The following is a 13,915-nucleotide window of genomic DNA, read 5'->3' on the forward strand; positions in this document are numbered from 1 at the left end:
ATAATCAGTAATGGAGAGTTTAATCGTTTTGTATGAAATATTACAGGAAACTTTACATGTCTCCTTGGTGTATACTACTTCTTGTGATCAAATCATCATTTAACATACAAATCACAAACAATTGGTTCAGATACACTACACCATGACACGTGAGTAGTACACCAATGGTGGATTTACCATTTCCATTTGTCCATTATATCTACATTTTTGCCTATTTCACATTTAAAATCAAATTGTGAAAAAAACTTGTTTTAGTATTACATTTGATAGATATAATAAGATGTGGTATGAGTACCAATGAGACAACTCTCCATCCAAGTCACAATTTGTAAAAGCCTGTTGTATGATATAAGAAAATGATTGGTTAAAAATGACTGACTACTGTGTTTTGGACCATATTTAGATTTGATCTATCTGTGTAAATATTCTTAATGGACAAAAGGAAATGCAAGAACCACTTGAGCAAATACATTATATTATTATAAATTGTTTTTCTTATTTCTAGGACAGTTTTTTGAATTTCATTTTACTTATATATAATCTTAACAGCAAATATATACATTTCAAAATGTCAAAAATATCTAAATTCAAAACTCGCTCTATAAATTCTTATTTACACTCATAAAAAACATTCTAACATCCTTAAAATTTCATGTTGAGTATGAACTATCTGAACTTTTAAGTCTTACAAACATAAAAAATTCAGAACTTTATACAAATGTATTAAATCATTCAATAAAAATAAAACACACAGATAACTTTTTCTTAACTTGAATATTATTACAAAAGTACAATGTAACACATAAAATATAAATGTTATAAAAAAGATTGAATGCTTAATTTAATGTGGCAATATTTTTTTAGAACATATTGACAATTACATCAAAGTGGGTGTTTAAGAAGGAAGGATGTGAAATGTTATAGGATTAAACACCTTTTCAAAGGAATTTATTGGTGTATAAACTCGACCAATTTACTCACAAACTTCAGACTTTTATGATATGTTTGTGGGTGACTTGGTCCAGTTAACACACCATTAAATTCCTTTAAAAAGGTGTTTAATCCTTATAATTCTTTTAAATTGGAGATAGGAAATATATTTTTCTCCACTCGTTACCTCTATTACACATAAATTGTATATTTATGTCATTGAATATGCCTGGCGCATGAATATATTTGTTGGTTAACGCAAAAATATGTACTCAATGAAATTTGCTATCTGATAAAAAATTAAACTGCAAAAACTCTAATTATCATTGAAACGAATGTTTTTGTGTATTATTTTATTTAACGATTAACTTCCATTGAAAATAAAAAAAATGAATGTCTTTGTTACTATTGCTGCCATCTTGTTTACATTGGTTACGAAAAGAAGTTCAGTCAACGTCGTCTTTCGAAAAATGACCAACGTTAAGATCAACTAACGGAAGTCCTCTCAACCAATCATATCAACATATTCCCTAATATGCAAATCCTATAAGAATTATTAAATTGTAACAAAAAAAAAGGAGGCTAATTGCCCTGCAAATTGTCACATAAAAGTTGTGGCAAAATGCAGACACAGCCTACTGTTATTAAAGACAATCATAAGATTATTTTGTTAAGAATTTATTCTCAGGCCACATTTTTATTTTAATTCTTATCCAATTTATCTCTTTTTCTTTTTTGTTAATTGATACCTTATATACAAGGACTGTGATGTCTTTCTTTGCACATAGTTCTATGCATCCCCAATATTAAATTTCAGATTCTTTATACGCCTTAAAGGGGCACTAGCTGTCAAATTCATGTTCACCAAATTCTCATATTTTATTGATAACAATGTAAAACATTTAATCCAAACTATAAAATGTATGTTTTTTGATTGAGTTAAGCCTTCCAATTGATATTTTATCGTGTTTTTCTATGTTGTGATGTTATACTATTGTTTCAGAAAAAGGGAGAATGTTTGGTACTGTTAAAACGTTTAATCCCACTGCAAATGTTTGCACCTGTCCTGAGTCAGGAAGCTGATGTACAGTAGTTGTTGTTTATTTATGTAATTTATTAGTGTTTCTCGTTTTTTGTTTTTTAATATAGATTAGACTGTTGGTTTTCCTGTTTGAATGGATTAACACTAGTAATTTTGGGGCCCTTTATAGCTTGTTGTTTGGTGCGAGCCAAGGCTCCGTGTTGAAGGCAGTACATTGACCTATAATGGTTTACTTTTATAAATTGTTATTTGGATGGAGAATTGTCTCATTTGCACTCACACCACATCTTCCTATATCTATGAAAGTCTGGAATAAAGAATTAACAGGGCACCGGCATGAAAATATGTAGCTTTGTTTTGTGCGTAATTTAGTCAAGACACCATCTTATTATTTATTGAGTTGACCTCTTAAGTCATTTGATGACCATATAAGCGATGTAAAAATAAATAAAGATATAAATAGATTAGCAAACTCGTGCTGTTGGATTATTCTAAGTCTATTTAATTTCATATTATAGATGAAAAATAAATGTTTATCATCGTTTTTACCTGTTTCAGAATGATATTTTGTGGATTGAATCAATTAATCAAATGATTTACCTTTGTTTCTTTTTTAATGTTGACATTCTTTTTCTTTACATAACTTTAAACATACAATTCACGTGTTATTCATCTCAAGCTAAGGGGTTAAATTGAAGTTCACATGAATATGGATTCAATGAGGTCAAATTATTCACTTGCAAGTGAATAATTCATAATCAATGTTTTTTTTAGCTTACTTTGACAAAATTGAACCATACTGGTTGCTAAAAGTTAATTATTATTTCAGTAATGACTGAGCAAAACAAATAATATAATCTCGTAGCCCCTTTAATGTAATTCCTTGCAGCATTGGTGAAATCCAGAAAATGTCAATTTATAGAGAACATTACAAACCAAATATTTCATTTACCTTAAAGAAGTAATGTTTTCCCTACCTCTTAACTAAACAATATAAATTTAAGAGAAGTTGGGAACATTGAAAAAATTCATAAAAAAAATCAACACAGATTGATAAATTCACATTTCATTAAAAATCAATAAAAAGTATTGTGTTACGCACCTCAACAAATTGAATAAGAAAGAAAAAGAAATTATAAACAATTAATCATCGTAGCATCATGAATCAATTTCTGTAGCTGACCCCTCTGTACTTATAAGGTCTGTGTTTTCAGTGTCAGAAGTTGTGTCGTAACTCTGGGTTAATTGTAGATTTGTGTCAAATTTATCAGAATTCGTCACTGCTGAAATTTCATCCACTTCTGCATTTAACTTTTCTGCTACAGCTCCAATTTTAGTGACCTGATCTATAACCTGAGTATCAGCTGATGCTCCAGCAGGGGACACTTCTAAAACACTATTGGAATTAACATTACTTTTAACATCTACAGACTTGTGTACCTGACTTGTATTCACATTCTTGGTATTTATGGCTTGCATCATAGCAGTGACAACAGCCTGCTGTATTTGCACATTTTCAGAATTTGTGTTTCCTGTTATTGTTCCAATGGCGTCTTGAAGTTCAGAATTACTACCTGTAATAGCATTAATTGCAGTTTGCTCTAACTGTGAGCTATTATTTGACCTCTCTATAACAGACGAAGTGGCAGCACTTGGCAAGTCTGTCCCAACACCATTTGAAGTTGAGGCTTGAAATAGTCCACCGTTCTGGTTCTCGGGAACAACAGATATGTCGTAAATCATTGAAGTCTCATCACCAAGAGAGTTCTCATCTTCCGGTAAATTTATTTCATAAAACATAATTTCTACTTTCTCTTCTATGTCTGTAACATCAGCGATAATACGACTATTATTATGCGGTGGATCAGCCCCGGCTTCCTCTTCTAGATGGACAGTATCTATTGGTAAAGTTTTAATTCTACAATTATCAATGTGTTTGGCTGTTTTCACATGGCGCTTAAGTTTGGAAAGAATTGGGAATTTAATGTTACATACATCACAGGCAAACTTCAAATTTTCGGCGTTGTGTTTTTTCTTATGTGCATTAAGTTGTGAGATGGTGGCCCAACGAGTACCACATTGATCACATTGTAATGGTTTCTCATTGGTATGGATGCTTACATGTCTGACGTATTGTTGATGAGTGGCCATATCTTTATTGCAATGTTCACATTTGTAAATTTTCAATTTTTTCCCTTTCACCTCATCTTTGTGACATTGCAGCATGTGGTACTTCAGTCCATCATAAGCTCGAAACTCTCGTGGACAATGTTTACATTTGAAGTAGCAAGTTTTATTGTGAAGGCGTCGATGGAGTCGTAAGCTTTCAATGAGTTTAAAAGTTCTTCCACAGACTTCACACATGAACTCATGGAAGTCCCTGTGAGTCATTAAATGGGTTTTCAGGGTTGAACGCAGACGGAAACTCTTGTGACACAAATGGCAAACAAACGGCAATTCTCCTGTATGTATAGACCTATGTCCTTCCAAATCAGAAACTTTCTTGAAAGTCTTGCCACAAATATTACAGATGGGCTGCCCTTTAACATTGTCCTTGACCTTGATATCCTCCATTGGTTTACCATGTACATGATGCTGATGTCCAGCAAGGAAGCCGTGATCATAGAAACTAAGAGAGCATTTATCACATGTAAATTCAGAACCTTCTTTAATGCAGCAGTGTAAATCAATGCTAGCTTCCTGATGCAAGAAAGTCCCACACATTTTGCATTGTTTCTTCATCATATTATCATGCATCTTGATATGAGTATCGTAGCCTTCCTTTGAACGCATCCTCTTTGAACATAAATGGCAAGGAAAATCTGTGTCATCTATCAATGAAATCATTGGATTGTCAGGGTGATATTTCGTACAGTGATGAGAAAAGCCAATTGCTGAGTCGAAATGTATATTACATGATGAACATTTATAGGCGTCAGCTGACACATCCTCCTCAGTATCTTCATCATCATCTGGGTCTTTTTTGTGTTTATTTTTCCTATGTTTTTCCAAATGAATGGGACTTTCAAAGATTTTATTACACAATTCACATGTTGTGGATTTGTCATCACTGACCTCGTTTGATGTTTTATCTGCTGACATACTTTTTTCTAGCTTTTCATTTAGTTTCTGAACAAACTTTGATTTGTGCTGCAGCATGTGTTTATTGTATTCCTCCACAGTCTCAAAGACATCTTTACATGAGCGACATTTGAACGTTACCTTTCCATCCTCCTTTATACCAATCCAGTCCTCTGTCAAATGCTTCATTCCTCCTCTTGTTACTAGGGCTTTCTCGTCAAAACATTCTTCTAAATGGTTACTTAGGTCTTTTGATGAAGTAAAAGTTTTATCACACCGAGGGCAGCTGTACATCTCCTTGTGAACCCAGTTCAAATGTTGAATCAGTGCAAGTTTAGATACGAATTTGACCTGACATGTATGACAGGAGTAAAGTTTCTCATGCTCCCCAATGTGGTCTTCTAATGCTTGATGATTATCAAATATTCTGTCACAGGCCTGGCAAACAGGGTGCAATTTATTAAAAGCCTCATGTGTAAAACAATGAGTTTTTAAGCTCTCATTTCCCTGCATGACACGTTTACATATTTTACAGGTGAACTGCCGACCCCATGATATATTTTGTGCGGTATACATTTGGTAGTAATTAAACCTCCCATCTTCACATCTCCATATGTGTCCTTTACCTGTAAAATCTGGACACCTGTTAATGGTTCTCGCTCGTTTACGTGCAAGTCCCAAGGAACTTAACGTGTTGTCATAGCTAACCTCTACCTCCTCATTCTGAACAACTTTAACAGTATCGTTTTCTTTCTCCTCCAATTTCTGTTTCTTTTCACCTGGAAATGTAAACTTAAAAGGAACTCTACTTGGAGTTGAATCATCACCAGAGGTTAAGTGAACTGTTCCACACCAACTAGAGTCATCACTCTGGTCAGGTTCCAGATCAGATTCTTTCTTTAGTTCGGCCAGAATATCAAAATCAAACTCTACACGAACATCCTCATCCTGGTCATCCTCTGGAGTTTCTGGGAAAGTTGGTGATATACGTTCCTGCTTAATCTGAATATCTGTCATTTCTTCCATTTTCTTTCTGTTATTTTTCAGTGATTCTTCCAATATATCTTTTCTCCATGAAGGAACTCTGACCCTTCGACCACTACGCAATGTCACAGTCTTATCAGACTTTTTATCAATCTTTTCAGCCTCATTTTCAGTTTCATCTGTTTCACTCTCCATTGGCACCTCAGCTCTCTTAAAACTCCCTTTAGGACGACCTCGTCCTCTCTTAACACCAGAAGACAGTTTCTCACTCCTTGATTCAGATGGTGGTTGAACAGGTGTAAAAGAATTGGACGGTTCTGATTGGTTTACAACTTGTTGTAGCTGGATGGGATGAAGGCTAATTGGAACTGAACTAGATTGGTTTTGAGTTGTTTGTGGTTTAACTGATTGAAAACTGGTTGGTGTTGGAAAAGATGGAACTGATGTTGAAATTTGTTGTGTTGCATTCATTGGAGGTCTGGAAGGTGTTAACAATCGTGCTAAAACTGATCTTATATTCATTGAAGTTGGAGACGGAAATTCATTCTGATTGGTTGACAGAAGCTCTGCTGCATTCTGTATGGCAGGAGACTGGATTCCTGTGAAGTTAGTCGAGTTTTGAATAACTGGTGGTTGAAAAACAGGGACTGCAGAAGAATTTGGAATGGTTGGTGTTTGAAATCTGTGGAATGGTGGAAGACCTTGACCACTTGGTGATAGCAGGCGTGCTAATACACCTTGGTTTGTGATCACTTGTTGTATGGCCGGAGACTTTGGAGATCCTATAAGAAAGCTTTGTTCTGTCAATGGAAGAGAGTTGACATACGATTCTAAGCTCAGCTGGTTATCATCTTCCTGACTGTCTGTAGCTGTAGAATTACCATCAAAATCAGATTCCATCACTTCAATTTTAGGGGTCAAAAGTTTACCTGCAAAAATAATCAGAATTGTATATATCTTCTGACAAGAGATATAGACCGTGGCAGTTCATAATAAATTCCATATACATGATATAGTGTTAATTAAATTTTTGTGAAAATTGTCACCGGATGCATATCACAAAATAAAACTTTAATGTTAGGGTAGATCATAGGTATATATTTCCTCAGATTTATTATAGTTAAATCCCCTTAAATGGCTTAGCTGAAAAATGATTTTAAAAACACAAATATTTGGCATGTATTTAAACATTTTGGATAATGCAATAAATCACTAAGTTTTCTTTCTATAAATAAACAGTCTACAAATTGCCAATGTGTCTCAAAGTTTGCAGATTTGAGCAAAGATCTAAACTGTGATTGTACAATCGAAGATGGCAGTATACCATGAATCTACCTTAAACAACATTAGAATTATTTGGATGAAGCATTTTTGAAATTGTAATAGTAAATCTCCCACTTGTGTCGATTGTATTAAAAAATCACAAAAATAAAGGCACACGAGGGTAGGGATGTGATTTGGGATAGCCTATTATCCAAATCCCACCTTTTTATATTTTTTTCTCACTTTTCACATTTATTTCCTTTTTCTAGATCCCTTTTGTTTAACCCCTTGTCCCACATCCCCATTCTCCCTATCCGTCCCACACCCTCACACTTTTTTACCTCTATATCCCATAAGCATATCATCCCCCTAATATGATGAATTTGTTACACTTCAGCTCAAGTGGATTTCAACAGTCAGTCTTGGGTACTACTTGTTCAAGTTATCGCTATTTACTTTTATTTGTAGGATACCTACACAAGTGTATTTTATTTTATTTCATTTATTCTTGTATAGGTAAATTATTTTATTGGCTTAGTTATGTCCCTTAGCTATAGACATTCAGTTAAATAGTCATACCATCTTCATTTCTTAAATTTCTCTGGATTTCTTTGCTCTAACAGATTTTTATATTGTCTGTCCTTTGCAGATATCTTTACTAATCATTTAAGTGTAATTTCACGGACAATGAAAATTTCATTTGTCTGTTTATTTTCAGGCCTTGCACAATTACTTAAGATCTTGACTTGAGATAAAACATTGAACTCTAACAAAAAAAGATGAGCAAACCAGAGAAATTTTGTTTAACCCTTTCGCCGATGGGTCCCGGTTTACCGGGATTCACGCTCCAGACAGCTGACGATGAGTCCCGTTTTACCGGGATCGGAATACCTCTTTTATATTTACCGCTGAAAACAGTGCAAAAATGAGTTATCTTTCTTTGATGAATACCTGGATGAAAGTGTAACAAGAGTGCACACACTGAAATGTCTCGCCTTCTTTACTAATCATTGATATTATGTTGATACTCCTAAATATAAAGCTTTATTACGACTGTCACATAAACTTAACATGAACCATGAAAATGAGGTCAAGGTCAGTTGAACCATATGCCAGGCAGACATGTACAGCTAACAATGCTTCCATACAACAAATATAGTTGACCTATTGCTTATAGTTTAAGAAAATAGACCAAAACACAAAACTTAACACTGAGCAATAAACCGTGAAAACCAGGTCAAGGTCAAATAAAACCTGCACGACTAACATTTAGATCATAAAATATTTCCATACACCAAATATAGCTGACCTATGACATATAGTATTCGATAAAAAGACCAAACACCAAAAACTTAACTTTGACCACTGAACCTTGAAAATGAGGTCAAGGTCAGATGACATCTGCCCGCTAGACATGTACACCTTACAATCATTCCATACAACAAATAAAGTAAACCTATTGCATAAAGTATGAGAAAAACAGACCAAAACACAAAAACTTAACTATAACCACTGAACCATGAAAATGAGGTTAAGGTCAGATGACATCTGCCTGCTAGACATGTACACCTTACAATCATTCCATACAACAAATATAGTAAACCTATTGCATAAAGTATGAGAAAAACAGACCAAAACACAAAAACTTAACTATAACCACTGAACCATGAAAATGAGGTCAGGGTCAGATGACATCTGCCCGCTAGACATGTACACCTTACAATCATTCCATACAACAAATATAGTAAACCTATTGCATAAAGTATGAGAAAAACAGACCAAATTACAAAAACTTAACTATAACCATTGAACGATGAAAATGAGGTCAAGGTCAGATGACACCTGCCAGTTGGCCATGTACACCTTACAGTCCTTCCATACACCGAATATACTAGCCCTATTGCTTATAGTATCTGAGATATGGACTTGACCACCAAAACTTAACCTTGTTCACTGATCCATGAAATGAGGTCGAGGTCAAGTGAAAACTGTCTGACGGGCATGAGGACCTTGCAAGGTACGCACATACTAAATATAGTTATCCTATTATTTACAGTAAGAGAAAATTTAACATTACAAAAAATCTGAACTTTTTTTTCAAGTGATCACTAAACCATGAAAATGAGGTTAAGGACAATGGACATGTGACTGACGGAAACTTCGTAACATGAGGCATCTATATACAAAATATGAAGCATCCAGGTCTTCCACCTTCTAAAATATATAGCTTTTAAGAAGTGAGCTAACACCGCCGCCGCCGGATCACTATCCCTATGTCGAGCTTTCTGCAACAAAAGATGCAGGCTCGACAAAAATGGCGCTTTCCTTTGTTGAAAACTGTGTCAAAATCAGAGGAGATTTACGTAATTTACGAGAATTTGAAATGAGGGAACATTTTTTTTGAAAGAATATGGAAGAATTGAAGCCAAACTAGTATACTTTCTTGACATAAAATGACGTTTTCTGTACAAAACACTTGGAATGGACATCGTTCAGTGTGGGGAATTTGTACAGCCTCAAAAAAATTTTCAAAATTTTGCTGTTTTGGGTTAAAAAAATTACGATGTGGGGTCAAAGAGCAGAATTTCGAGAATTTCACCTAGATAATGCCAAAAATTTGAAAATTTTAATATTTTGTGAGGAAAAAATTATCAAAACATGAACAAAACTGTAAACATGGTGTTAGTGAATGAAATAAATACACAAATAACTACAAACAAGTTTTTATTGACATTTATTTTGAAGATCTCCCACTTGAGTAATAGTAGCCAGGGAAGCCATCGTCTCTGAGTAGCTTCTGTCTGGGCAGCAATCGGTGAAAGGGTTAAGGTAAGTTTGTACATGTAAGAACTTGAGAATTTTAGGGACTGGAAAAATAATTACTTTTACAAGAAAAATTAAGTGAAGATTATTCAAACCTTTAAAAATAAGAAAAATTGACATAACAAAATTTACTTACATAATTATATCATTATCTACTTTCTTAAAATTGTACAAGTAGTGACCTTGACTGACTGACTCTTATTTCTAGCTTCCCTCAACCTTCTTTGCAGGCCAGACAAAAAGGGAAGATATAATGTTGTCCTTTTGTTGTAGTGTCATTGATATCTAACACAGATTTATTAAAAACCCTTTAATTCATACTGTATATACAGCTCACCTGATTTACTGCTTGGTAGTTTGACAGCTTTATAAGGCCGTGGTGAAGAGAAGGGTGTATATGACGGGGACTCCATAATCACAGAGCTCGCTGGACTGAATGGTATTTGTTTGTCATCACATATATTGGAAATTTCATAATGATCTGAAATAAAAATATAAATATGTGTATACAGTTCATTTCTTTTTATGAAAGCATTAAATATTAAGGACTATTGGTAAATTCATTGTTTGTACTCAAAAATAAAATGAAGGTCAGGCCATTAGTTGAATTTCTAATATTAAAAAAGTCTGGTTCAGATTACCATTTAGAGGGCAAAAGTAAAAATTTGTTTTAGTGGCAGTAGAACTCTCTATATATAAGTATACATTGTATTATAAATGAAAGTTAAGTAAATTGTTTTTGTTAGTGATTTTTATCATAAATCTGTTGTTGGTTTCCTCTTTTTTACATTTTGTCATACCAAAAAAAAGTGTAAATGGACACTTAGTGAGTGGCAGCTTCAGGGTAGTAGGGCTTATACCCTCTCACTATTAGAGAATAAATGAAGAATGTGTCCCATGGATGCCCTTGCTTGCATATCATATAAAGTTATAAAGGGACATAACTGAATCAAAGAGCTGAAGAGCTCTGAGGGAAAAGACGGCCATTGTTTCAATTTTTAGGGGGGTATCTTTTGATAGTCTACATACAAAGAATGAGCAAAAGAACAGCTAGAACATATAGAAAGGCTAACAATAATGAAACTGATTGTTGTTTATTGTTATTTCATTTCCTTAGTCAAGAATTCATCATAGAGACAATTTGGACCAATGAGATCTGCACCTTCTAAATCAAAACATTTGATTAAAGTTGGGAGTTAATTATCTAAAATTCAATTGAATTTAACAACTACTACAATATATTTTAGAATTTTAATTATGTACAACTGAACGGCAGGCTCAGACCGTTCTCAATTTTTTGTGACAGTATTCTCAAGAAAGTGAGGACTGAAAAATCTATTCAGTTTTAATTTTCCATTGATAAAGTTCCCAGTTACAACTCTCATCACAGGGATACATGTACTTATAAAATCAAATATGATTGATATAAGCTGTGTGAAGTTTGTTTCCAGATCCCACATTTTGATATATCTGTAAAATTCATGACTAAATAGCTTTAAACTACAAAAAGCAATATTTAAAAAAAAAAATGGAAAAAAAAATGACCACTACAATAATTATGTTGGTACGCAAAATTATTTTTTAATTGATGACCACTTATCATATATATACTTAATGTGACATTTTAGTGTTCAGATACATTAACTTTCATTTTAGTGGGTAATTACTCATCAATTGAGGTGCTCCTTAATTGGAGAAATATTCTAAAAACATAACTTTACAGAAAGAATGAAAACTGCAGTTGCTCTCCCCAATCTCAATAGGTATAAACTACAAAAAGCAACCTTTTAATTTTTTTAATTTTTTTTTAACCATTTCAATAATTATGTTGCTTCACAAAATTTTTTTTATATAGAAGACTACTTATCATATACTTAATGTCACATTTTAAGTGTTCAGAAACATTTACTTTGATTTTAGTGTATAATTACTCATCAATGGAGGTGCTCCTGAATTGGAGGAATATTCTAAAAACAGAACTTTACAGAAACAATGAAAACTGTCGTTTCTCTCCCCAATCTCATGTATCCCCATTGACATTGTTTACCGCGAAAGTTGACCTACAAATTATCTGTTTATAGCCTCAGATTAAAGCATTGCATGTTGATGTGTGAATGATCTACACTACAGCAAACATCATTAGGTTTACATTTAACAAATACAGATTTTAAATTAGTATACAAATACTGTGAATATTTTTATAATGAATAAAGGATATCCCTGTGTGGCATTCCAACAATGACGTCACTAGGTTAGATATATTTAGAATATTTCGTAATACTGATTTTTCCGGACTGTAAAAGAAACGTATATAGTGTAAGGGAAAGCTCAATATACGATAATTTCACGAGAAACAGAAGGGAAATGTGTAAAAAATGTATTTAAAGTCAATCTGTTCTCCTTGTCATTAATTTTAGTATGACATTTTGAGGGGGTTTCCAAACTATCAAAACAAAATGATTGACGTGAGGGAATGATACTCTGGCCAACCCCATTAGGGAATTGACGGCTTGAAGCCGTCTTTCCCCAAAAACAGAAAAAGTGACACTACCCAAATTTGTACTTGATCTAAGTTTTGTAAATATTAGATTCATCTGTATTTTGTGGTAATAAGCATCGTGTACAACTTACATAACATTTTGTTGAGGGAAACTAAAGTAGGAGTATGGAAACAAAAATTTCTGCAATTTGTAAACGGGCATTTGTTAACTCGAGAACGGTTAAAGTCACACCACCAAAACACTTGATCTGTATTTTGTGGTAATAAGCATTGTGTATAAGTTTCATAACATTTTATTGAGACAAACTAAGGTTATGGAACAGAAACAGAAAATTCAGCAATGTTTCCATTTGAAAAGGGGAGTTACTCTAAAACAGTTTGTGTGATGCCACGAAAATTGAAATTTGATCTGTGTTTTGTAAGAACAGACATTGTGTATTAGTTTTATGACATTTGGTTGAGGCAAACTAAAATAATAGAATGGAAACCAACTTTTGGACAAACATATAGAAGGACAAGGGTAAATATTAATGCCCTCTACAATACATACATATAGAAGGACAAGGGTAAATAGTAATGCCCTCTACAATACATACATATAGAAGGACAAGGGTAAATATTAATGCCCTCTACAATACATACATATAGAAGGACAAGGGTAAATATTAATGCCCTCTACAATACATACATATAGAAGGACAAGGGTAAATAGTAATGCCCTCTACAATACATACATATAGAAGGACAAGGGTAAATAGAAATGCCCTCTACAATACATACATATAGAAGGACAAGGGAAAATATTAATGCCCTCTACAATACATACATATAGAAGGACAAGGGTAAATAGTAATGCCCTCTACAATACATACATATAGAAGGACAAGGGTAAATATTAATGCCCTCTACAATACAGGGTAAGTAGTAATGCCCTCTACAATACATACATATAGAAGGACAAGGGTAAATATTAATGCCCTCTACAATACATACATATAGAAAGACAAGGGTAAATATTAATGCCCTCTACAATACATACATATAGAAGGACAAGGGTAAATATTAATGCCCTCTACAATACATACATATAGAAGGACAAGGGTAAATATTAATGCCCTCTACAATACATACATATAGAAGGACAAGGGTAAATATTAATGCCCTCTACAATACATACATATAGAAGGACAAGGGTAAATATTAATGCCCTCTACAATACAGGGTAAATATTAATGCCCTCTACAATACATACATATAGAAGGACAAGGGTAATAGTAATGCCCTCTACAATA

General features: G+C 33.5%; 1 protein-coding gene across 2 annotated transcripts in view; it reads right to left on the reverse strand.

Annotated features, from left to right (window-relative positions):
- Positions 1-13,915, reverse strand: part of LOC143051824 (uncharacterized) — a 25,270-nt gene continuing 11,355 nt past the window's right edge. For both annotated transcript variants that reach the window (XM_076224795.1, XM_076224797.1), the window contains exons 4-5: positions 10,461-10,604; positions 1-6,966 (exon numbers count right to left, since the gene is read on the reverse strand). In XM_076224795.1, coding sequence (XP_076080910.1) covers positions 3,131-6,966; positions 10,461-10,604 — 3,980 coding nt within the window. In that variant the 3' untranslated portion in view covers positions 1-3,130. The remainder of the gene's footprint in view (positions 6,967-10,460; positions 10,605-13,915) is intronic.

This window comes from Mytilus galloprovincialis, chromosome 11, assembly GCF_965363235.1.
Source record: "Mytilus galloprovincialis chromosome 11, xbMytGall1.hap1.1, whole genome shotgun sequence".
In the NCBI taxonomy this organism is placed as follows: Eukaryota; Metazoa; Mollusca; class Bivalvia; order Mytilida; family Mytilidae; genus Mytilus; species Mytilus galloprovincialis.